The 27,779-nt window shown below is 34.6% G+C and overlaps 1 protein-coding gene across 1 annotated transcript; it reads left to right on the forward strand.

Moving 5' to 3' along the window:
• The first annotated feature begins 22,194 nt into the window (after nt 1-22,194).
• On the forward strand, nt 22,195-22,902 carry LOC149208585 (putative lipid-transfer protein DIR1). Its single transcript, XM_089394098.1, has one exon. It carries the CDS (start codon nt 22,274-22,276, stop codon nt 22,586-22,588), a length of 315 nt encoding a protein of 104 aa, XP_089250224.1. The 5' UTR covers nt 22,195-22,273; the 3' UTR covers nt 22,589-22,902.
• Nucleotides 22,903-27,779: the final 4,877 nt, after the last annotated feature.

A 27,779-nucleotide genomic window follows, 5' to 3' on the forward strand; every position in this document is an offset into this window, starting at 1 on the left:
TAATAAAACATTATTTTTTTACTTATTGGTATTTCTTAAATATAAAATCCTTCATTTTGAAGGGGACATAGATGACATGATTGAAAGATGATTTAAAAAGTATATTGCAAAGATAAGATAAATCTGAATGAAAAGACAATTTTAGTTGGAGATAGAGATTGGACTAATATTAAATGGTGATGAAAAGATGAATAGATGAACACTGAAGATGATTTTATCTTTAAAGGGTGGGGAATATAATATCCCTAGGACCACTAAAAGAGTTTAGAAATGTTACCATTGTTAGGGTCCTATAATACAAGAATCAAAGTGTGTTTGTCTAACTATTCATTTTGGGGGTCTGTTTGCAAGATTTAGCCTATGAATCCACCAACTATCATAGTCTAAATGGCCTTTATATAAAAAGTCCCAAAGTTGCTCAAGTTATTGTAAATATGTATATCAAAGAAAGGTCTTGCAGTCTTCATTTGAATTGTAAGGTCCCTAAAGGCTTATCATTTAAAATTTAAAGTCATGGATATCATGAGTCATTATGAAAATTAAAGGGGTCATTTCATAAGGGATGTGCTCATCATAAGTCAGTTGGGGGGTCATTGTCACTAGAATCAGTTAGAGTCATGTAAATTAGGTGTAAAGGACATTTTAGTGCTTGGTGACATCAACAGATGTACAATGGTCAGTTTCAAATTTGGCAATATCCTTTTGTTGCACTCAAGCCTTTGATGATTCTAAAATTTCCATCATTTGCTAGCAAGGAGCGAGTTTCTTTAGAAAATCATCATATTTGTATGCATTATTCATCTTTAATCCTTTAGAATTCACATACTTTCCACCTACAAGAGCTTGTGAAAAGAGATCAGTTTGTTGCTATGCACAGACTGCTCAGAACACTGCGCATCACTCAAAGGAGAAAATTTTCTTCACCAAATTGTTGGTTCCAGGCATGTGTGCTGAATTGGGGATTTTATTTTATTAGAAATTGAAATACTCTCATTAATTTTCCTGTTAAAACTAACTTTTCAAGCCAAAATTTTTATTTAGAAGGTGTTGTGCATGCACATAGTCCCTTAACGTTTTTCCTCTTTGATTGGTTAAATGACTTATGAACCTAGGTTTTCCTACTTCAATAATAATATGTAAAATTATCAAAATTTATTTTACTTAGTATAAGTCAAACTGGTCATTTATCTACCCTTTCTCTTTCATTCCCTCAGCATTGTGCACAGAAATAGTACTCATTTCCACTTTCCTACTTGTCTTGAAATCTTGAAATTCATAGTGTGTTAGCCTCCATTTGAGTCAATTTGCAAGTATAAAGGGTGAAGAAAGGTTTACAAAGTCTTCATTTTTTGTTTGGTCAATTGAATTTTCCTCCCTATATTGTTTTGTTTAAGGTGCTACCCACAGGTTAAAACGCTACGCACAAGCTAAACAGAGCATTTCCATCTCTTTTATTACCAGTCATGAATCATGATTTCTCTTTCCTTTTTTAGTCATTTAAGGTTTAAAGAAGAATTTTCGGCTTAGTCTTGAGGTCCAAACTCTGATAAAACACAAAACCCTAACTCATTTTTATAACTTTAGAAACATTGTTTTAAAGATAGGGAAGACAGAGGGAGGAGAAATTGTAAGGTTTGAACCACAAGATATTTCTCTCATCAACATAGACCCTGCCATCAGGACAACCTTTGAGAAAGTAGGTTGTCCTAAATTCTATGAAAAGATACAATGGTATAATGTGGAGGTGACTAAAGAATTTTCCCTGAATTTTGATGGTGATAAGGTAAAAGTTGGTAAACTTGAATTCCATAATAGCATCAATGAAAAAAATCCTTTGAAGGGGGAGAAATGGTTCAAAGGAATGCCTTTGGAGTTGGAGAATTATAAGGATTTTCAGGAAACTAGTGTATAAAAGTGAGGAATTTGGTGTTGTAGTGCTCAGTGACTATTTATTGGAAAATTTCAATGATCTTATTAAAGTAATTCATAAGTATTTCACAAGTGAGGTAAGATTCACTAGATTCTATCAATATCACATCACGCTCCTCATCCATTTCTCAGGAAAGAAGACCATAAATTTACCTTTTTTCCCTTCAGGAGTTTAGGCAACATGGATGAGAGAGTAAGAATGAAGAAGAGTATGGTTGACATAGGATTATTTCATTTCTCAGTGATAAAAATGTTGGTAATAGACTAGTTTCAAAAGAAGAGACAGGTGTGGCAGGATTTTCTAACTTCAACCAGGTTTACAGTGAAATCTGTTGGAAATCCATCAAGCCATATGGATACTCTTCCATCCACTACTGGGACTACTTATTCACCCATTAAGAGTTATATCAAGAATAAATATCCATCAGCAATTGAGAAATCAACAAAGAAAAATGGAAAAAAAATATAGTTTTCACCAAAGGTAGTGGAGATTCCAATGCCATGACAACCACTCACAAAAGAAGTTGCTAAAAGGTTACCATTGGATGATCCAATTGAAGAACTTGCTAAGTCTAAGGGGATCCAAATAAAAATAAGTTATGTGGATGAAAATACAAGAAGACCAGGGACTTAGAGAAACAGTTAAGGGAATCTAATTAAGTCATAGCCCAACTGCAACAACAAAATAGGCAACTGATGAAGACCATCTTACGGAAAACCAACTCAACCTAATGAAGACTTTCCTATGGTTGAAACCACATCAACTACTGTTAATTCCAAGGGAAAATGAAAGGATATTAAGGAAGGGGTTAAGAAGGCAAAGATACTAGCAACCAGGGTTACAATATCCTCATCCACAAATCTACAAGTCCAAGGAGAGAAAGAATTGCAAGAAGAGTTCAGGAAGATGAAGGGAAGTCCACCTTCATAAGGATGAAGAAAAAGTTAAAGGAGGCCCGAGATAAAATTGTTGAGCTCAAGGAGAAAATTGAAAAAGACCAACAAAGCGACGAATTAAAGGATCAATTAAACATGTCATAGGTGACTATATCTTATTTGAAGAAAGAACAAATGTAATTTAGATCTAAAGTGCCTCAAAAAATAATGACATCTGGTGCCAAAGGAAAGGGTAAAGTGGTGATTTATGTCGAGAATATGAAATATCCAATTCAGTATTCAAGGATACCTAAACCTAGATCTCTTTCCATGGTACAAGAATATGAAAAGGATGTTGTGCATCGTGTGGTTTTTTATGAGCAAAAGAAGTTTAGGGAGCTACTAGAGCAGATTAAACGAATACAATATCAAGTGGATAAAATTGAAGAGAGAGACCATAAGGATAATTTTTCTTTGTTTGTACATGTTGAGGTTGTTATAGCCACCCTTGGTAAGGATAAATACAAACTGAAATGGACTTTTCGTCTACATAGGCAAGTGAAGAACCTATATGTGCAGAACCTAGTCCTAAAGATGAAGCTTAGGTTAATGAAGGAAAGGCTTGTTGAAGTCATGGAAGTTGAGAGTTAGAGAACTAAGTTAGATTTATTGGTTGAGGTAGTTGAAGAGAAGAAAACTAGTGAAAATGCAGGTTTATAGGGCTACCCACATGTGTTGTGCACAGGATGAGCGACAAGACTACGTTTCTTCAAAGTGACATCTTTAGGAAAACATTTGATACTTGCAAGGCATATACATATTTATTACGGTCAACGAGACATAAACAATATTTTTTTTCTATTACAGTGCAACCTTGTATGCAGTCAAAGGAGGAGAAGCAAACTGCTCTACACAGGAGGTGTTGCACAAAGGAGGTATTATACACAGGAGATGTTGTGCACAAATAGAGTTTTTTTTTTTTTTTTTTACATAAAATTTCCACCTCAACATTCGAATGAAGGATTTGATCATGTAAATATTTATGCTTTATCATTGTAAATTATTCACCCATGTTTTCTTGAAAAAATTCAATGTATTATCTGTATACGCAAGTTTATGGGTAAAAGTCAAATATGCTTTCCTCGTTTCCAGATTAGTGGTTTTTATTTCCTATTATCATGAGTTTAGTTTCATATGAACGGGGAATAGGTGGGTTTCTACCTCCTTGGATCTAGAAACAATTTTTGTATATAGTGAATGATCTTGAAAGAAAAAGGGTTGATTCTCGAGAAAAGAGAAGATCTTTCCTTTGATTGTAAACTATGGAGTTTCATTAAAGTAATCAATTCAAATATACAGAGGTAGTTTGTTTCAGGATTCTTGTGTTAGACAAATGGTCATGTATATCTCTTTGTAAATTTGTTTTTACTTGTAGTTTATACATGGATGCACCTTCTTAATTATTTATAAGAAGATTATGAGTATATTTTACTCATGGTACTCTACTCTGGCTTGTTAATAAATATAAATGTTTTCCTTTTGAGATTAAATATAATATTCATCTTTATATGCTTTATATCTAATAGGTACTAATTCTCATTCATCTCATCCATATCAAAATAACATTGTAATATCTGGGAGTTTTCCTACCTTTCCATGTTTCAAACTGCTCTATTCATTTGTGATTGATTGTTGAACATCATTATGACTCCATTCCCAATGTACCTCTCTTTTACCCTGCAACCAAAAATTTAAAAATCTATCTTTTTATCTTCATAACTAACCTAAAACCTAATACTATGATTGAAAATTCAAATAGAGAGAGCCCACTTGAGGCTAGAAGGGATAGATTTTGATCCAAAAGAGGTTTGTGGTTACCTCTATAATCTTCCTCCTCAACCTAGGAAAACTATGGAGTGCTGACATTCTAGCGACCATACTGGGGAAAGAAAGGTTTTACCTTCTCCAGCAAAGATCATGAAAGTTTTATATTTGACTGCTGATGGTGGACAATAGTCGGACACATATGAAGGCTGAACCATTCACCTGGTGACTCCAATCAGCTTTCAACCTGATCCAAAGACTCTATTGGAAGTAGAATCCAAAAATTAGAGTTTTACTGGCAACTCCATCATCAAATAGTTCAAAGCTTGGATTGCCTAATCTATAAAAATGACATGGTTTTTGGTAGACCCTATTTCTATTGAAAGTTTCAAGAATACTAGGATGATTTTGATAATGATAAAATTGATGAATATTTCTCTAATTTATTAGCTATTTATTTAAAGTCATGCAAATGTATATCTGAAGATAAAATTCACTTTTTAGAGGAGTTTGCTGACAAACTTGAGAAGGACATTTAGGTCTTAAATGTTCAAATTCAGTGTTACAATTTTCAAGATCAAAATCAGTTTGTTGAGGACCTTTTCCAACTACCTTTAGTTACTAAGATTGAAGGATGTTTTGTTTTTAAACATGAAATTAACAATATACAGTTGAAACCAAGGTCTGATTTAAACAACACATATGAGCAGTCTCATCATGGCAATCAAATTATAGAACTTCTTGATGATCAACAAATGAAATATTTTTTCTTTGATCATGTAGTTGAGTATATGGAAGGATTTATCGGCTTAAATATAAAACCATGTTTTCACTGTGAAAAACAAAGATATCATCAGATGCCTTTGTTGTTACATGTTCCAATTTTGATCTTGTTGAAGCATAGTCAGCTAGCGATGTCATCTGAGTAGCTACTTGACTGGTTTTATTTGTCATTTTAGTGTTATTTGATTGGGTAGAGACTTTTAGCAGGTTAGTAGGAAATGCCATGAAATAAGCTTGCTCGGGCAAGCATGAATTTTAGTTTTCTTTTCAACAGTAAGGTGTGTAGCTTTAGTATTGGTTCGGTATTGAATTAGTTTCATATTTCAATTTGAAGAATGGTTTTGAGTTAGTTTGAGGATTACAAAAGTTGCGAGTTTGGTTTAAATTGTAGAGGTTCTAGAGCAGACTTCATCACCCAATGGATAAGGCTACTAGTCTACGATGTTCTTGGCACCTCATGAGTAGGATGCCATCCCCATTGGAGCCACATTCAGGGTCCTATAATATAGGAATCAAAGTTTGTTTTTTTAACTATTCATTTTGGGGGTCTATTTGCAAGATTTAGCCTATGAATTCACCAAGTATCATAGTCTAAATGGTGTTTGTACAAAACTTCCCAAACTTGGTTAACTTATTGTAAATATCTATATGAAAGAAAAGTCTTGTAGTATGCATTTGAAGTGTAAGGTCCCTAAAGGCTTATCATTTAAAATTTGAAGTCATGAATATCACGAGTAATTATGAAAATCAATGGGGTCATTCCATAAGGGATGTGCTCATCATAAGTCACTTCGGGGGTCATTGTCACTAGAGTCAGTTGGAGTCATGTAAATTAGTTGTACATTACATTTTAATGCTTAGTGACATCAACAAGTGTACAATAGTCTATTTCAAATTTGTCAATACCCTTTTTCTACACTCAATCCTTTGACGATCCTAAAAGTACCATCATTTGCTAGCAAGGAGCGAGTTTCTTTACAAAATCATCAAATTTGTATGCATGATTCAACTTTCATCCTTTAGAATTAGCTGCCTTTCCACCTACAAGAGGTTGTGAAAAGAGATCAGTTTGTTGCTACACATAGATTGTTTGGAACGGCTTGCATCACTCAAAGGAAAAAAATTTCTTCATCAAACTGTCGGTTCCAGGTGTGTGTGCCGAATTAGGGATTTCCTTTTATCATAAATTGAAATAATATTATTAATTTTATAGTTAAAACAAAGCTTTCAAGCTTGAATTTCCTATTTAGAAAGCGTTGCGCACGCACACAATCCCTTAAATTTCTTCCTCTTTGATTGGTTAATGACTTCTGAACCCTTGTTTTACTACTTCAATAAGTAAAATTATAAAAATTTATTGTGCCTAGTAGAAGTCAAATTAGTTATTTCTATGCCCTTTCTCTTTCATTCCCTTAGCTTTATGCACATGAGGTGTTGCACACAAGACAATAATCATTTCCACTTTCTTTATTGTCTTGAAATCTTGAAATTCATAGTGTGTTGCTAGGTTGTTTTATATTCTTTCCACGACTAGCCCACGTAGTTAACCGAGGGGTTAGAGGGGGGCCGGAGCCCCCCTCCCCCCCCCCCCCCCCGCCCATTGTGCCAATTGTGTAGCGGGGGGGGTCACAGGGGGTTTGAGGGGTTCAGGTAACCCCACTCTATGGGATCTGGGGCAGCGCCCCAAAAAATTTTGGTTTTGGAACCTATGTTAGGTTGGGTGGACCCACCTATGGTTTTGTGCATGATTTTCGCACATGTTTTTGGATGCAATGGTTTTCGGTCCATGGTATTGGATGCTTCAGCATGTATAAATATGTATTATAACATTGAAAGGAACATAATGAAAAATCAAGTTGGTAGTCCCGGTTTTGGCATCCAGTGGGAAAATCTCTGTGTATATGCATTTTATGTGTTATGCTCTCGCATTTTTTATTTTCTGTGTTTCAGAATTCTTATGCAGGTAATTTCTGTACGGGGTTAAAACCTACATTTGGTATCAGAGTTGTTTTGGCTTCAAGGGGATGCCTTTGTTGCTGACGGGTTTCGCTTGGGCCAATGGTAGACCCTGTTCAGTGGGAGATCTGCGACATCGATTCTAGAGGTGAAAGAAGATGGTGTGTAGTGGAAAGATAGAGATCGAGAAATTTAATGGTCAGAGTTTTGAGTTATGGAAACTCAATATGGAGGATCTTTTGGTGGATAAAGATCAGTGGATCACGGTATATCCGGGTACTAAACCAACGGGAATGTCCGATGAAGAATGGAAGAAGTTGGATCGGAAGGAAAACAACACAATACGATTGTGTGTCTCAGATTCAGTATTGTTGAATGTATTAGGGGAAGCTACATCGAAGGCTTTGTGGGACAAGTTAGGGACTTTGTACCAATATGAGTCTCTAGTGAATAAAATGTTCCTACAGAAAAAGATTTATAACCTGATAATGAAAGATGGAGACTCGGTGGCAGAGTATCTGAATGCATTTAATACTGTGGTAAGTCAGTTCACGCCTGTTGATATTAAAATTTCAAATGAAGATAAGTGCATCAGTTTTTTGTGTTCTCTACCAGATTCATGGGATAGTCTGGTTATTGCAATAGGTAGCAATGCAACTGCCTTGCAGTTTGATGAAATAGTCTCATCCTTGTTGACAGAGGAGATGAAATGGAAAAATATGGAGAGCCAGAATGGTGATGCCTTGTCTGTATGAGGACAGTCCTAGAATAGAAAAAAATAAGTCATCGAGTGGGAGATGTAAATCTGGAGGGAGACCTAAATCTCCAGGAAAACCTGTAAAGGTGGTGTGCTGGAAATACAGAAAGGAAGGGCACTACAAAAGGGACTGTAAATCTAAAGCTCCTGATAAAGGAAAGGGATCTAATGATGCTCCTTCTACAGAGGTAAAAACCACCTCAGATGAAGGTGGGGATGTGTACTTAGCTTCTTCAAGTACACATGTAGATCATGAGGCATGGTTGATTGACTCAGGTGCATCCTTTAACTTCACTCCCCATAGAGAGTGGTTTTGTGAGTATGATAAATACGATGGATGTGATGTCTTCTTAGGGGATGATAGGAAGGCTAGAATCATTGGTCACGGAAAAGTAAAGTTGAAGTTGCAAGGTGGAAGGGTTAGAACACTTCCGAGTGTTCTACATATTCCTGCATTGGCCAGAAATCTGATTTCTATAAGAAAGCTAGATGATGCAGGTGTAAAAATAGTGTTTGAGAAGGATATCTGGAAGATGGTTTAGGGAGCACTGGTATTTATGCAGGGATTTCATATTGGAACTCTGCACAAGCTGCAAGGTAGCATGGTTGTTGATGGGTTCAATAGTCCTGTGGTTCTTGAAAGTGGAGCAGAAAATATAGTGGTCTTTGGAGAGAAGACCATGTTGTGACATCAAAGGCTTGGACATATGGGAGAGAAGGGCCTTCGAATACTTCACGGTAAAGGTATGGTAGAAGGTATGAGTAATAGCTCTCTGGATTTTGATTTCTATGAAAGTTGCGTATATGGGAAGCAGAATCGGGTGAGTTTCCCCTCTAGTGGTAAGAGGGTGAAATATATATTAGAACTTGTGCATAGTGATGTGTTTGGACCTGTGAAGTTTCCATCACTGGGTGAGTCTATGTTTTATGTATCATTTATAGATGACTTCTCAAGGAATACATGGATATATTTCCTTAAGAAGAAATCTGAAGTATTTGACATGTTTGAAGAATTCAAGGCTCTGGCAGAAAACAAGATAGCAAAGAAGATAAAGGTGCTGAGGGCAAATAATGGTGGAGAGTTTTGCAGTAAGGAATTTGAAGAATTCTGTAAGAAGTGTGGTATAGCATGGCAGAAGACTCCTCCATATACACCTCAACAAAATGGAGTTGCAGAAAGAATAAACAAGACATTGATGGAAAGGGTAAGAAGCATGCTCAGTGGTGTCAGGTTACGACAAGAATTCTAGGCAGAGGCGGTGGAGACAGCATGTTACCTGGTCAACAAATAACCTTCATCAGCGTTGGAGGATAAAACTCCACAAGAGGTTTGGAATGGTAAGAAACCCTCTCTTTCACATTTGAGGACATTTTGATGTGATGCATATATACATGTTCCAAAGGAGAAACGAATCGAGTTGGATAGTAAATCTGAAAAGTGCATCTTTATTGGGTATAAGGATGGTTTAAAGGGTTATAAGCTTTGGAACCCAGTAACAAGGAAGGTTGTGTACAGCCGAGATGTGGTGTTAAGAGAGGTGAAAGATGTTACTAAACATGAAGTCCGACCAAAGGAACCTGAGAAGATAGAGTTTGAGCTAAAGGACAAGTAATATGACTCTACAACAGAGGAGGAATCAGAAGATGAAGAGCCACAAACTCCAGGTGTTAAAAGATAAGTTCGAGAGAGAAGGCAACCAAAAAGGTATAGTCCATCTGCTTTCTGTTCAAATTTTGCTTTATCTATTACTAATGATTATCCCAGAACTGTGAAGGAAGCAGTAGATTCCGAGGATGGAAAACTATGGAAAGAGGCCATGGTTGATGAAATGGCATCTTTTCACAAAAATGAGGCTTGGGATCTGGTGGAGTTACTGGCTGGAAGGAAGCCCATTGGCAACAAATGGGTGTTCAAGAAGACGACAAATGCAGAAGGAAAGGTGGAGAAATACAAAGCTCGGTTGGTAGCAAAAAGTTATTCCCAGGTGCCGAGAATTGATTTTGGTGATATTTTTTCTCCTTTTGTCAAGGTAACTTCTACTAGATTACTTTTATCTATTGTTGTTGCTTTTGATTTTGAGGTAGAACAGATGGATGTGAAGACAACATTTCTTCAAGGGGATCTAGAAGAGGAAATCTACATGAAGCAACCTGAAATCTTTGTGGTGAAGGGTAAGAAAGAACTGGTATGCAAGTTAAAGAAGTCTCTGTATGGGTTAAAACAGTCACCAAGGATGTGGTATCAGAAATTTGATACATTTATATGGGGACTTGGCTTCACCAGAAGCAAAGTAGATCACTGTATGTATTTTAAATTAATTGGTGACTATGTTATTTATTTGGTCTTCTATGTGGATGATATGTTGTGGGTTGGAAATGACAAAGAAATTATCCAGGGTTTGAAGACCCAATTGTCCTCCAAATTCGACATGAAAGATCTTGGTGCTGCAAACTATATTTTGGGCATGGAAATTAAAAGAGATCGGGCAAAGACAAATCTCTGGTTAAACCAAAGGAAGTATGTTGAGACAATATTGCAGAGATTTAGTATGCAGGATAGTAAACCGATGAATGTTCCTATTCTTGTAGGTGTAAAGTTATTTGCGGAACAGTGTCCCAAGACACAAGAAGAGGAAGAGGACATGTCCCATGTTCCATATCCAAGTGCAGTCGGTAGCTTGATGTATGCAATGGTCTGTACTAGACCAAACATTGCACATGCAATGAGAGTATTGAGCAGGTTTATGTCAAAACCAGGAAAGGAGCATTGGACAATAGTGAAGCGGGTTTTCAAGTATTTGTTTGGCACTAGTGATTATGGTTTGTGCTATCAAGGAATACCAGGATTGGACAGAGCATTGGATATTCGTGGCTTTTGATGCAAACTAGGCTAGAGATCTGGATCAGAGAAGATCTACAAGTGGGTATGTGTTTAACCTATTTGGAGGTACAATGAGTTGGATGAGTAAGAAACAATCTATAGTGGCACTATCAACTACAGAGGCAGAATACATGGCAACCAGTCATGCAAGCAAGGAAGCAGTTTGGTTGCAGAGATTGTGTTCAAGTATGGGGTTAGTATAGGGAGCTATATGGATAGACTGTGACAACTAAAGTGCAATCTGCTTGGCAAAGAACCCTGCATATCATTCAAAGACAAAGCACATTGATGTTTAGTATCACTTTGTGAGGTATATTATAGAAGAAAAAAAGGTGTTGCTGGTAAAGGTGGACACTTCGAAGAATATTGCAGATGCGTTGACAAAATCTTTGAGCTTTGAGAAGTTCTCTTGGTGTACAGAAACAATGGGAGTTGCAGGGCTAGATAAATGACTAAGCTCTCTTATGGCCCCTGTGGAAAGAAAACAACAAGTGGGAGAATGTTCGGTTGTGTTATATTCTTTCCATCACTAGCCCACGTAGTTAACCGGGGGGGTAGAGGGGGGGCGGAGCCTCCCCCTTCGTTGCGCTGATTGCGTAGTGGGGGGGGGGGGGGGGTCATAGGGGTTTTGAGGGGTGCAGGTAAGCCCACTCTATGGGGTCTAGGGCAGCGCGTCGGAAAATTTTGGTTTTGGAACCTATGTTAGGTTGGGCGGACCCACCTATGGTTTTGTGCATGATTTTCGCACGTGTCTTTGGAAGCGATGGTTTTCGGTCCATGGTATTGGATGCTTCGGCATGTATAAATATGTATTATAACATTGAAAGGAACATAATGAAAAATCAAGCTGGTAGTCCCGGTTCTGCGATCTAGTGAGAAAATCTCTGTGTATATGTGTTTTATGTGTTATGCTCTCGCATTGTTTGTTTTGTGTGTTTTAGAATTCGTATGCAAGTAATTTATGTATGGGGTTAAAACCTACATGTGTCAGCTTCCATTTGAGTCAATCTACAAGTATACAAGGTTCATAAAGGTTTACAAAGTCTTCAGTTTATGTTTGGTCAATTGAATTTTCCTCCCTCTATTGTTGCATTTAAGGTGCCACCCACATGCTAAAACACTACAAACAGGTTAAAAAAAGCATTTCCATCTCTTTTATTACCAGTCACCAATCATGATTTCTCTTTGTTGTTTTGGTCATTTAAGGTTTAAAGCAACATTTTCTGCTCGATCTTGAGGTCTAAACTATGATAAAGCATAAAACCCTAGCTCAACTTTTATACCTTCAGAAATCTTGTTTTAGTGATGGGGAAGACAAAGGGAGGAGAAATTGTAAGGTTTGAACCACAATATCTTTCACTCATCAACTCAGACCCTACCATTAAGGTAAACATTTAGCAAGAAGGTTGTCTTAAATTCTATGAAAAGATACAGGGATACCATGTGGAGGTGACAAAAGAATTTTCCCTAAATTTATATGGTGATAAGGTAAAAGTTAGTAAAATGAAGTTCATGGTGTCATATTCAACCATAGAATCAACCACATAAATACCTTTAGAGAGGGAGAAATGGTTCAAAGGAATTCCTTTGGAGTTGGATCATTATAAGGATTTCATGAAACCGGAGTATAAAATCTAGGAATTTGGTGTTGTAGTGCCTCATGACTATTTATTGGAAAATTTCAGAAAGCTTCTCAAAGTCATTCAGAAGTACTTCACATGTGAAGGAAGATTCATCAATGTCTATCAATATCAAACCATGTTCATCATGCATTTCTCAAGAGAAAAGACCCTAAATTTACCCTTTTTCTATTTTAGGAGTTTAGGCAAGATGGATGAGAGAGTAAGAATGAAGAAGCATATGGTTGACATGGGATTATTTCATTTCTCACTAATAAAATTGCTAGTATTAGAAGAGATGTAGAAGAAGACACAGGTATGGAAGGATTTTCTAACCTCATCCAAGTTTACAGTGAAATCTATTGGAAGTCCATAAAGCCATAGGGATACTCTTTCATCCACTACTAAGGGTGCTTCTTCACCCATTAGAGTTCTATCAAGAAGAAATATCCATCAGCAGTTGAACAATCAACGAAGAAAAAGGGCAAAAAAGTAGAGTTTTCACCAAAGGTAGTGAAGATTCCAATGCCAAGAAAGCCATTCATAAAAGTAGTTGCTAAAAGGCTACCATTGGAGGATCTAGTTGAAAAAATTGTTGAGCTTAAGGTGATCAAAAAATTAACAAATTTTGTGGGTTAAAATAAAAGTAGACCAAGGAGTTAGAGAAATAGTTAAGCGAAGCTCATTCAATTATATCCCAGCTGCAACAAGAAAATAGGCATTTGAAGAAGACCATCTGATCCAAAGTGGATTTTGGATAGACTCCTAAGTCTAAGTGTTCCTCACAGAGGAAAAAAAATGAAATTCCAAGGAAGTTCCTGGAACTAGCCCCATTGCAGAGATCGTCTCATTCTGAATCTACTGCAACTTGAATAGGCAAAAATCGACTTAGGATGCAGAAGTTATCATAAAATGAAGCTACCCTTTATCCTTAAAGGAAAGGGAAAAATCCCCTTAAAATGGGTCCTAAAAACCCTCTAAGTCTTCAAAAATCCAAAAACTAGCACAAAGGGAGAACCTTTAAAAAAGGCAGATAACACTATCGGGAGGCAAAAACATGAAGAAATAGTGGAAAATAGGCTTATCGGTTGTCAAAGGCACAATGCTCAGGAGCCGTCGAATCTGGCCGATCAATGGTCCAGATCCAATCGACATATCACAATCGACGGTAGTAAGTGGAGGATATCGGAGGCAGACATATGATAGGACCGGGCCCATATGATATCGTGATCGTCGATACCAACAGATCGCAATCGGCGTTGGCATAGGCCATACCATATGGAAAGACCCCGGGCTTATGCGATATGCAATTGTGACAAGTCGCATTGCAATATCGCATCAGAGCTACACAGAGGAGTGGGGCTATATAAATATATATATATATATATATATATATATATATATATATATATCTATATATATATATATATATATATATATATATATATATATATATATATATATATATATATATATATATATATATATATATATATATATATGTGCGATGTGATAGCGAGACCCGATAGAGCTATAAATGATACTCCAGAAAATTTGAGATCCGTCAAAATGGAAGTTTTTATGTATTTTCGCGTATCTCATTTATTAAACGAAATATGAAGGGAAGGACCAATGTGATGAAAACTAGACCCAAAAGGGTTTATAAGTGCGAATGCATAACTTTTCAAGTCCGATATGGGCCATTTTGTCGATTTTTCTATGTATTTGGGGATTTTCACCAAAAACCCAAATACAAAGAAAACCCATGACTTACCGATTTGCAACAGTGGTTCAGGCCAGACCTAATGGATTATAGGGCAGAGTTGATGTCATTTCAAGTCTAAAATGAGGTGTTTCAACAGATTTTTACAGTATTTCTCTGTGTAAACAAGGAACAACTATTTGGGGAATTTGAATGCGCCAATGGTCCCTTCTGTGCAAAAACAGGTGGCCACCTTCCCTGAAAGCGTTAACAAATGATTGTTAAATGCTCAGAAGGGGATTTGAGTGGACAAAGGCTAGGAGCCAAAGAGCCCAAAGGGAAAAACAAACCAACCAATACTGATTGGCTTTAAAGCCACAGACTGACAAAATGACGGGGACAGAAGGATCTATTGCTAAAACAGAGAATAAGCAGGTAGCACAGAAGTAAGAAAGAGCTAGAGAGAGTGAAAGCTAATGTGTAGATCATTTGAGGGAGTCTTTGGATTCACTTGGAGGTCAAGTGAAAAAACAGAGAGCTGAAGGTTGCAGAAAAGCAAGAGCGAGAGCCAAGAGCCAGAGCTGAGAGCCAGAAAGCCGAGAGCTTCAAGAGCCAAGAGCCAGAGCTGAGAGCCAGAAAGCCGAGAGCTTCAAGAGCCAAGGAGAGATGGTGTTCTGAGCCTATTGTTCCTATGTTAAACAATGGAGTTGAGCCAAAGAGCTTGTAAAAGGACTTTTCCATAATCCCAGAGAGCCTAGACAGTTGGCTAGAGCTCATGGAGACATAGCCCAAGAGTTTTGGGTGAACTCCAAATTAATATTGCTATTATGTGTGTGTTTTATTGCTGCATTGTATCTGTAGTTTTTAATTGCTACTATTTTTCTTTATATTAGTCTAAGAAAATCAATTTACAACACCTGAATAGTTTAAAGCAAACATAAGCATACACCCATATTTTCAAGCACATATTTAATTCCATATAGGTTAATCATTAAGACTTGGGAATATTTAAGCTTTGGAAGTGGGAGAGGTTCTTGTAAGTTAGACAAGAAAACTAAGTGCCCCATTTTCAGATCACCATCTTAGGAAAAACAAATGAACCTAATGAATTCCTCCCCATGGTTGAATCCACATCATCTACTATCAAATCCAACGACAAAGGAAACAAGATTAAGGAAGGGGTTAAGAAGGCAGATATATCATCAACTAGGGTTGTAAGATCCTCATCCACAAAGCTACAAGTCCAAGGAGAGAAAGAAGTGCAAGAGGAGAAGGAAGATGAAGGGAATTCCACCTTCATAAGGATGAAGAAAATTTAAAAGAGGCCTGAGATGAAATTATTGAGGTCAAGAAGAAAGTTAAAAAAGATGATCAAAGTGAGGAATTAAGGATATTTTAGACAAGGCACAGGTGACTATAGTTTATTTGAAGTAAGAAAACATGCAACCTAGATCTAAATTGTCTCAAGAAACAATTACATCTGATGCCAAAGGCAAGGGTAAAGAGTTGATTGATGTTGAGAATATGGAAGAGTGAATTCAGTAGTCAAGGATACTTAAAACTAGATCTATTTCCAAGATACAAGAACATGAAAAGGAGGTTGTTCAACTTGTTGTTTTTTATGAGAAAAAGATGTCCAGGGAGGTAATAGAACAGATTGAAAGAATAAAAGATCAAGTGGATAAAATTGAAGGGAGACACTATAACAATAAGTTGGCTTTGTTTGTACATGTCAAGGTTGTTATTCCCACCCTTGACAAGGCTAAATAAAAATTGAAATGGAATTTTCCTCTGCATAGGCAAGTGAAGAACGTATCTCTGCAGAACCTAGTCCTAAAGAGGAGGCTTATGCTAATGAAGAATAAGCTTGTTGAAGTTAGGGAATCTAAGAGGAATAGAACTAAGTTAGATTTTCTGGTTAAGGTAGTTGAAGAGGATAAAACTAGTGAAAATGAAATTTTACAGTGCTATCCGTAGGTGTTATGCACAGGATGAGAAAGAGGACTAGGGTTTCTTCAAAGTCACATTTTTGGGAAAAAATTATATACTTACAGTGCATAAAAATATTTATTGCAGTCAATAGGACATCAGCAAGGGTTTTGTTTTGATTAGAGTGCATTCTTTTATGCGGTCAAAGGAGGAGTAGCAAATTGTTGCGCACATGAGTGTTTCACACAAGAGGTGTTGCGTACAAACACAGTGAATGTTTTTTTTTTCCATTAGATTTTCATCACAGTGTTGGAAATGAAGGATATGATCACGTAATTATTTATGCTTTATCATTGTAAATGCTTCACCCATATTGTCTTGAACAAATTATATGTATTAGGTGTATAGGTAAGTTTATAGGTAAAAGTCAAAGATTCTTTCCTAGTTTCCAGATCAATGATTTTACTTTCATATTATCATGAGTTTGGTTTCATCTAAATGGGGAATAGGTGGGTTTCGAAATCCTTGGATCTCGAAACATATTTTGTATGTAGTGCATGATCTTGAAAGAAAAAAGGGTTGATTGTGGAGAAAAAAGAAGACTTTTCCTTTGATTGTAAATTATGGAGTTGCATTGAAGAAATCAATTTAGCAATACAAAGGCAGTTTGTTTCATGATTCTTGTGTGAGACAAATGGTCATGTCTCTCTATCTTAGTAAATTTGTTTTTTCCTTCTAGTTTATACATGGATGCACCTTCTTAATTGTTTACAACAAGTTTATGAGTAGAATTTACTCATAGTACTCTGCTTTGACTTGTTAAGCAATCTAAATGTTTTCCTTTTGAAATTAAATATAAATTTCATCTTTGTATGATTTATATTAAATATATCCTCATTCTCATTCATCTCATCCATATCACATTAACTTTGTAAGATCCAGGAGTTTGCCTACCTCACCCTATTTCAAGTTTCTTTGTTCATTTGTGATTGATTTTTGAACATCATGATGACTCCACGCCCAATGGACATCTCTTTTACCTTGCAACCACAACTTTAAAAATATATCTTTTGATCCTCATAACTAGTCTAAAACCTATGACTATAATTGAAGCTCAGATAGAGAGATCCCTCTCTAGGCCAAAAGGACTAGATTCTTGTCCAAAATAGGTTTGTGTTTACCTCTGCAATTTTCCTCCTCAGCCTAGGAAAACTACGAAGTGCTAACATGCATCGTAACGGTTTGAACTATCTTGCAAGCTATTCCATGAAAGTTATTGAAAGGGGCATACAGGGAAAATGTCGCAATGAATACTTAATAGTTTAACACAAAAATATGGAAACATATTGACCATATTATCCTTTATGGCTACAAAATCGTCATATTCTGTAGCACCGAAGGAAACCATTTCTTGTTCACCAACAAGAACAAAATCATGTACCAAATCCATGCAAAAAAATATCTTGAAGTGTTATATTATATGCCTATGAAGACGATTCCAAGAGGTTGAGGAGAATTTTGCTAACGTTCTTCAAGTTCAATATCCTTAAGAAATTTTTGTTGCAAGTAGATTTGATGACCAAATTTCATGTGGTTGAGCACATCGATAAAGATGAGAAGGGAGAGTGGTCAATGTTTCTTATGGACAATGATTAATGTGATTTGAAATGGTAGTGCAAATAAAAGCCAAGGATCATGCAAGTAGTGAATTTAAAAAATGGTAGAAATTTGTGGATGGCCTCTATAACAACACAATAATTATTTAAGTTGTCTCATGATCAACCGTAGCCACCTATCTCCTTGACATTGAAAACAAAGGGCATAATACACCAAATATATATGTAACTATCTTTTTGTTTGAAAAGAATAGGTAGTTCTTGTGGTTTTCTTGAAAAAGAACATGTTGTTTTTGTGCTTAGTTATGATGATAAGAAAATATATGTTGTTCTTGCACGTAAACATGGAAAAAGTTATGGTCATTTTTATTGAAAAAAATGTGTTTTTATGCATAGAAATAATAATTATTGTGTTAGTTGTTTTTGAAAAAGAATATGTATTTATATGCACAAAGATAATAGTTGTTGTACTAAAAAAAAAATTAAAGAAAAAAGTAATACAGGTATTTGGAATGGTTTTCCTTTCGGAAAAAAAAGTGTTCTTGAGCGAAGAAATAATAGTAGTTATGCCAATTATCTTTTGCAAATATTTCTCTCTTTTTGTGCCAAGAAATAGTGATAATCATAATCATTATTTTCAAATATTACCCTATCCTTCTAGGTATAGGTAAAATGAAACTATTCCATTTTTTATGATGCATGTGAAGTAGGGATAGATGAACATGCCTGGGTGATTTTGATGCATTTTACTTTATGTATGTGAGATTTGGATAGTTAGACATGTTTCATAACCATATGCATGCATGGATAAATAGGCATGCTTTTGAAGTTATGTGCTATTAATTAATGCATGTGGGGTGTCAATAAAGAGACCTGCCTCAATAATCTTTATACATTTTATTTATGCACATGCTAGAAATTGGTTGTGCACTTGAGGATGCATGTAAAATAAAATATCAAATAAAATTTTTAATGTTATTATATATGTGCAAGAAAGTGGGACATCAAAAGATGTTTGAATGATAATTGGTAGAAATTTATTACTTGGGTTTGATAAATGCTTTATATAATCATGATGTCAGAGTTACTGACAGTAGTAATTGTAGCGACGAAATGTGAGTTAATTTGAAGGATGAATTAATAGTGTTTAATCCCTACCTTATACAGCAACTGAAAGATGAATTATATTTAACAATATGGCAGGCAAAGAGGTTATTATGTTTGAGTATTGTTCCATAAAAAGTGAAGGATCGTCAAATGGAAGATAATCCACTGCAGGAAACAACAATGCCAGAAAGACACAAAGATCAAAGAATTGTGGAGTAAAGTGTTTGAGAAACATGATTTCATGATTAATGTAGTGGCCTCTAGTTAATTATGTTTGAATTATAGATTATGTTTTTTTAAATTTTAACAGTGGGCAAGGGATGGACTCTTTTGCCACCATTGAATTACGGATGAACACCCTCAAAAAAAAATTAATAAAATAAAAATTTATTGGTCTTTCCCTTTGGTGTTTCTACGGTATATTGGTGTTCCCTTATGTATTTTCCTATTTGATGATCTTGATGATGTGGTATTTTTGTGTCACATTGGAAAATCATATCAATGTTGTGTTTTGAATTAATCTTGATTAATTGATCGATGCAATGCAAACAAAGGAGGTTAACAAATAAAAATAATGACTATTCCTTTACACAATCCATTATATATATTTTTATAACTCATTCATATTATTATCAAACATTTTATTTAATAATTAATTAAAAAATAATTATGATTTTACTTTGGAGAAAAAAATTAATTAAAGAGTATGGAATATGTCATGGACAATATTATATACTAATAAATTTAATAAAACAAATTATTACAATATATTTCTGAAACTGCCAAAAATTATTACAATTAATTAATTATATATTTTAATATAAAAAATTATATTTAAAAAAATTAAAGCTCCCCCTATAGAAATCATATTCTTAATTTTTCATTATATGCTTTTTCTGATTGAAGCCACATTTTAAACGTAATTTAGTCACAATATATAAAAATATATTATTTGCTTTTGTTCACTGTAACTTTTATTTCATTCACTATTTTTAAAGGCTAACATTATAGAAACATGTATTCCATCGTAAATTTATATACATATATATGAATGAGAGATTATAATATTGTAGAAATGTTTAAAAATTAATTATTTAAATTATTTTTTATTTATTTTTTAATTATATCTATTAATTAAAAAAGAATTACAATTTATATTTAATGTAAAAATACAAAATAACTAACAGTTAGGAAGTATATAAGTTATTCATGTTTGTGAAAATTACTTTACATTTAAAATGATGGACATAAAGGTGCTATAGCATATAGATAGTTTAATTATGATTACTAGAATTTTGATTGTATTTAAATTTATGGAAAAAATAAAATATAGTGCGAAGATAAATTAATATTTTAAAGATTTTTTTTTTTAATTTTTAAAAGATTATTATTTTTATTATTAAATAAAAATATTATTATTTTTATTCTTAAAATAAATTAAAAATTATTAAATTATTAAATAAAAATAAAAATAAATAATATATTTTTTTAATATTAAAGGTAAAAATAAAAAATTGAAAAATGTTGATATGATTGTTTTATATTTTAATTTAAAAATAATTTTTATATTATATTTATGAATTTAAAATTAAAATTTCTATAATATTATTAATAATATTGTAATTGATAATAATTATTTACTAGAATGTTATCAAATTTTATTAAAAATAAAAAATTAGTTGAGACTTTTTAACCTTTTATTTTTATGATAAAAAATAGAAAAAATAAAATTAGTTGAGACTTTTTAACCTTTTATTTTTATGATAAAAATTAGAAAAAATATCATATTTAGTTTTATTAAACTAACCGCATATTTATAAGTTCACAGTTTTATGAAACCTGGACCAAACGGAAACAATATCATAAAGCCAATGTAATATTTATACTTTTGTAAATAAAAAATTCTCTAAATTTAATATTTATACTTTTGTAACTCAAAAATTCTCTAAATTTAATATTTATAGTTTTGTAAATCAAAATTTGTCTAAACAAATGACATTATTTTAGAGATTTTTTTGGAAAAATTTACTATATTTATATTAACTTAGTACTAATAAAATTTTACAGTATATTCGGCCTGGAGTATGCCGTAAAACTGCTTCTGCTTGGCTAAGAAAGAGCTCGTCTTCCTCGGACGTAATAAAACAGGTTAACGGCCCAAGACCCAGAGGCATCTGGCAGGAGTGAGAGCCTGCTCCCGATTACGGACCACCAGCAGGGTTATGCCAGGTGGCGTGGTTTTCCTATTTAACAGTGATGAGTCAAACCTAGCATTCGCGGATAGCAGCCAGAGATGGCTGTCCTCACTGTTGGTTTGACACCTGAGTTGATAGGTTTTACCACCTTCTGAAAAAAAAAAAAAAAAAAAAAAAAAAAAAAAAAAAAAAAAAACAATTTACAGTATATTTCACAAGATATATAAGTAACTCCTGGTTAAAGGTAACTCTACCAAATCGCATTGGGCTTCCACTAAAGGTCAACCTGATGATAATTTTGTACGATTTGTTACATTTATAATCGTTAATTATTGTCAACAATCCATTCGACCAAAATAAAAAATTAGGTGGTCATAGATTCAAGTAATGAGACAAACTCGGTTTGGGTTTCCACTCTGTTCTTTATATATAGAGAGAGAGAGAGCGTTTGAGTGGATCGGGGTGGTAACGGAACAAACCAGTGTGCTCAGTTGAAACTACTCCCTCTGATGAAGTGGTAAGCACTTCTCTCGGTGCAATAACATGTGAACATGGCTGTGAAACCATATTTTAAGGGCAGAATCCTTCATAATTTCATACACTCGTGATGAGTATGGATACCATTCACGGACTGAAAACCCTTGGAATCAGAACCAAGAAAACCTTTGAATCGTACAGAAGATATAATATTCTTCTAATGCCAGCGCTCATTATCTCTTTGTCCACCAATACTCTTGTGACAGATTTCCATGGCCATGACTTCGATTAAATCAATGCTATTATATACAACTTCTGATCTCGTGACTTCGAATTATTACGTACAGATAAGATTTCAGCCAGTTCATGGATACGAATCACGATCCCTCTCGGATGTGTACAAATAAAGCAATTTGTTTGTACTGTCAAAAGTGGCAGAATCACGGGCTACAAAATGCAATTGCCAACATGGGAAGCCTCAAACCGAAGGCAATGGCTGACGTTCATGAAAACGATTCGGCTATATAAGTGGATGGACTGTGCTTAAATACAAGGACAATGTACTAGGGTAGCCCCACTTTTTCTCTAGTTTAGCTTACTCCGCACTAGCAATATTAGAAGGATGAAGTCTATGAACATAATTGTCATGGCAATAGCATTGCTCGCTAGCGCTTCTGTGGTTCGAGGCTCTATTGAGATATGCAATGTGAATAAGGATGACCTAATGCCATGTATGCCTGCAGTAAAACACTCTAATGTACAGCCTCATGTGCAGCCTGTTCAAGCTTGCTGCGCTGTGTTAAGTACGGCCAATCTTACTTGCTTCTGCGAAATGGGGAATAAGTACCCCTCGCTTCTTCAAATGTTCGGCATCGATCCAGATCTAGCCAAGGCATTGCCGGGAGAGTGCAAGTTAAACTCTTTTACTGGCTGTTAGCTAACGTTTGAATCTGCCTTCTCTGTAATGTGTGGTGTGACGTAATGTGGTGTGACATTATGTTTTATGTTATAATGCAGAGATAGTAGTAACTTATGGTGTGAGCTGTTAGAGTGTCAGTTCTCTGCCTACATATAAGATGAATGTAATGCACAGTGAGTAAAACTCTCTGTGGAGTGTCTGTAATGTGGTTTATCGTGTGATGGAGTTTCTTCTCTAATGATAGAGCTCGTTCTCTGATCTGCGAATGACTGGTCGTGTTGTAGTTCCGTTGTCATCTACATTCATAATAGTGTCATGAAAAACATTATTCCCTCCTTGTTCCTTTGTGCCTGATTTTGTTGTTGCTGCTCTGAAATACAGGAAACAAAGGCGTTATAGATGGCCACATAGAATTAGGCTAGAGACCACGATGTGAGACCAAGATCTGTGTGTTCGTAGCATAAGTGTTAAAGTTTACGAAGTTGTAAATAATTTTTTATAAAAGAATATATATTATTTTTAATCATATGAATCAAATAATTGATAGACAATCGAACACCAAGATCTCTTTGTTCGTAGGATGTAGCTAACTATGTAAAGTGTTAAGGCTTACTAACTTCGAAATACTTATAATAACTGGATTTAGTACTCATTTGTGGATTCAAAATAATTTTGCCTCGCCTCCTTTCAGAATATAGTATCCATGGTATATCAACTCATAAGCATCAATGCCTCACTTCAACAAAATTCAATCGCTTCATAATAATATTAAATGCATTTAGGTGTATAACTAGTAGCTACAAAAATAATATTAAATGCATTTCGATAGCTACAAAATCGCTGTGACCTTTTTTAGAAAAAAAAAAAAAAGGGTTAATTAAGTGGAAAATTTAACATAATACAAAATCCACAACCTTTTTAAAATCCACAATCTCTTTACAAAATTATGGTGGTTTTTTCTTCAATGATATTCAATAAGACTGATGGTTTTTTTTTCAATAATAATGAATTTGCTAAACAAAGTATAATAAGGGTTTTCACTTTTCTCTATGAAACCAACGACTTCATCTTTCTCGTTAACTCTTCATCTTTATCTCCCACACCAATGATTCTTTATTTTTAGTATTATTATGTTTGGATCTAGATATTGCAACACATACATTTCAATCTATAAAAAGATCATCCACACTGAAATTTTATAGAATTTTATTTTAAAGTTTATAAGCCTTGCTAAATTTTATGGGTTTAATATTATAGTAAAATGTTTTACAATATTTTTGTAAAAATATTCGAATTATAATGATTTGATATAATTTCTATAAAGTTTTGTTGATTTTTATGTTAAAATAATTATATCTTAAGAAAATTAGGCTAATCATTTTTAGAAAAATAAAATTTGACATTTTTTTTTTGAGAAAAATCCATGAAAAATTATCTTATTAGTAAAACTTATGTCTTAAAATCTTCCCTGATCCGTCAGGGCTCTCCATAAATCAATGTTACTTCCATTAAACTTCTATATCATCAATATAAATGGTCTCACCCTTTCCCTTTAACAAAACTTTCTTCATTGTAATATGCCACACAAATAAAGTTTGTAAAACCTTGAATATGAATTAATAAAGTTTTGATAAAAAATGAAAGAAAGTAGAAGTATGGAATATACTTCCTATACTAAGCAATAAAATAAAAGTATTAAAAGAAAATTAAACAACCATTTACATATGATAAGTAGAAAGAAAATGAAGAAAAAAATTATTTATAAATAATTGTTTCTTGGAAAACCCTTGAGTGGGAATGCCCAATGAATTATTAAATAACTAAATCATTATAGATTTATGTTCTCTCAACAAGATGGTTCATTAGTGGCCAAAGAAGTCTGAACAAAATTTGGCAATATTATGATCAGTTAAAAACTCACATACGTTGTAAATCATTTATATGTTTTCTTTTTTTCTATATGTTCCTAAAAACTAGCAATTATATGTTCCTAAAAACTAGCAATTAATTGGTCAAATATTGTCATTCCATATCCACCTCCATTTCTTCTTAATGATATAAGAAATTTTGGCAACATTACAATCAGTTAAAACTCACACAGGGTATTTTTTTTCGACCATAACATTCAATAAATATAAACCATAAATTATTTATATGTTTTTTTGTTCTATATGTTCCCAAAAATAGCAATTAATTGGTCGAATATTGTCATTGCATATCCATATCCATTTCCTCGGACCCCTCGAAAATTATTCTTTATTTCCTACCCCATTAGAGAATTGCGAGGTACATGACACACTTGTCCCACCAAATCATCCATCCGTTGCATTATATTTACACAAATTAAAAGTATGGTTATTTCTATGGCAATTGGAATTTTCTTTGGATGAAAAGAAATATCTTTGCATGGAAAAAACAAAGTTTCACAGAAGAAATATCTTTGCAGGCAAAAAACAAAGTTGCACATTAAAGGATAGAAGCTACACTGGTTATTAGTTTTTAAAGTTTCCATTAACCCTCAATCTACCTTTGAATCACCACTATGGCAGGTGGTAGAGATAAGCATCTCTTCTAAACAAATTGTGGTTGCTTACGGTGTGAGCACTTGGTGCTCAGAAATTTTAATAAACTATGGGAGATGGGCATTATCTAAATATGATTATGGGAATTATTTTCCTTTCAAATTTACGTATCTAGAGAATGTTATTGGATAATTTGTATGGTTATTCCATAATTAACATGAATGTAGTTAACATTTGAGCTTTGATTGGTTTACCAGGCAGAATGTCTATTTTATATTATTTTATTATATTTAAATAAAATATAAAGAATTGAATGTAGTAGATGATGAAAAAATAAAAATAATCTTAAAACATTAAATAGATAACTTAATTGTGTCAAGTGACACCTTGCAACTTAGTATAAATAAAATATTTTATTTTCACTTTAATTTTATATCATAGAGATATAAAGTAATTGAAAGTAAAAATAAAATAAAATACTTGGTACTATGAAGGAGAAATGTAATTTGGTTATTACTTAATTTGGAGTTGAGAGATGACATGTAAAAATAATATTATTAATATTATATGGTGTAATTCATTCTATGTTATATATATATATATATATATATATATATATATATATATATATATATATATATATGTTTCTCTGTAAAGGTTAATTCTATTAAAAGGAAAGAAAAATATGTTTACAATAAAGCAAAAACCTCCACCGAGAGTATCTGAGTGCCGTCAGGTCATCAAAACTATCCCATAATTGGGAAAACCAGTTACAATTAGCAAAAAACCATGCATAAGAGTGGGAATACAACGGCAAATCCAAAATGAGGACTTGAGATAACCCCCTTTGAAGCAGTCGGGACAGACACCAAAAGACAGAATTGTTGTGCATGTTAGCAATAGAACCACAGACTACCGAGACACAAAAACATAAACAGAACCACAAAACCGTAAAACTCTGAGAGGACACAAGGGAGTCCAAGTGGCGTCACATGGGGACGTCCTAGTCCGGTGACTCCTCAACGACGGGGCAAGCATTGCCATACCAAATTTCGCCATCCTTTGCCATGTCACCAGTCGCGCTGCCACCTGGAGGATCCAACGCTTGACGGGTGCCGCTTGAGCTGCCTGCAAGAGCCAGTGAAACTGTGGCTCTAAGAGAACTGTCGCCTGGCTGCCTAGTGTCGCGAGAGTATCACCATCTTCATGCTGTCCGCCATGCCTTGCAGCCTTGCCTTCTTTTGCCGGGTTCTACTTAGAGCCATGACTGCCTGCAATTCTGCAAATGTCTTGAGAATGCTCTGTTGAGGTATGCGCTGGAGCATGAGGCTGAGCTTCTTCTTCAGAGAAGATAATGGTGATATTAGCCGTGATAATGGGCCTGTTCAGGCTGCTCTGAAATTTAAAATGAGTCGACTAGAAGGCGTTGTGTGGAAAGGGTCTGCGGGACGGCTAGGAGGGAGCGAACTAGCTTGAGACGAACGCGGAGAGGCAGGGGGTGGTGGCTGATCAACTGATTGAGCTGCCCGAGAACACGCGCGACCACCACAGCTACCTCCATGGTGGCTTCTCATGTGGTGACGGACCATGGTTAAGCGGCGAAGGGGAAGCTCAGAAGAATTGGGCTCTTGGATGGGAAGCAGAGAATGCACAGTGGGTTCCTGAGCAAGGTTCAAAGAGCCGAGCTGGGAATGAGAGAAATGAAACCCAATTCCAAAATCAAGATAGCCAAGGAGCCAACAGCGATTGCCTGTAACAGTTCTGCTGCAGGGGTTTCCTGCTTGGAGCGGGCAGATGCTTAAGGAAGGGGGGCAAACAATGGGGTTGAAGACCGAATGCGCCATGTTTAAACTATCAGCTGCCTTGTCTCGGCCGGAGTGAGCAATTAATATGTCTTGCAGGCAGACCTGCTCTCACCTTAGGTGAGCCTTCATGTGCCAAGTCTGGGCATGGATAATAGCGCTGGCCAGCAGCTGGCAGGGCCGAGCGCCGTCAATCCTATTAAACGCCATTAATAAGCTTGAATTTCACCCACATCAGGATATATATATATATATATATATATATATATATATATATATATATATATATAGATATGAACAACAACAAAAAATAGTTATTCTAATAGGCATGTCTATTGTGGAATAGAGCTTCTAGAATTTTAATTTAATTATCACTAACTATTAGGTGGATGGTAGGGATTTAAATTCCGCATAATATTCTAGAATATTCTAAGTAGTATACACAAATCAAAGGCTAAGATTTGCTTACAAAGTAGTTATGTTGTTTTTTTTCCCTTTTATACTTAATATGGATGAGAATCTCGACTTTTTTTTATTTTTTTATTTTATGGCTTAGATTGATTCTCAATTGAATATGCTCAACATATAATTTGTCTGAATGCTTATCAACAACTATAGTGTGTTATAGAGTTTTTTAGGTTGCATTGACTTTTAATAAATTTAAAAAATTAGATTTGTGTCACTTGGCTCTCCGTGCACCAATTTCCTAGGGATTTTCAAAGCATACCTAACTTTAGAAAAATTGCCTTATATCTTGGTTGGAAAGGATAGAAACTCTTCAACACTTATGTTTTTCACCATGACCTAGGATTCTTAAGGGTTGAGTAAAATGAAAGTTAATTATAATATTTTTGTTGCAATAGCCTTTTTTGTTACATATTTATC

This window comes from Pinus tabuliformis, chromosome 1_2 (assembly GCF_031772625.1).
Source record: "Pinus tabuliformis cultivar Carrire ecotype Pingquan chromosome 1_2, CPIR1, whole genome shotgun sequence".
In the NCBI taxonomy this organism is placed as follows: Eukaryota; Viridiplantae; Streptophyta; class Pinopsida; order Pinales; family Pinaceae; genus Pinus; species Pinus tabuliformis.

What these genes read in the sequence shown, in the direction of transcription:
- LOC149208585 (XM_089394098.1), top strand. Translation starts at nt 22,274, where the DNA reads ATGAAGTCTATGAACATAATTGTCATGGCAATAGCATTGCTCGCTAGC.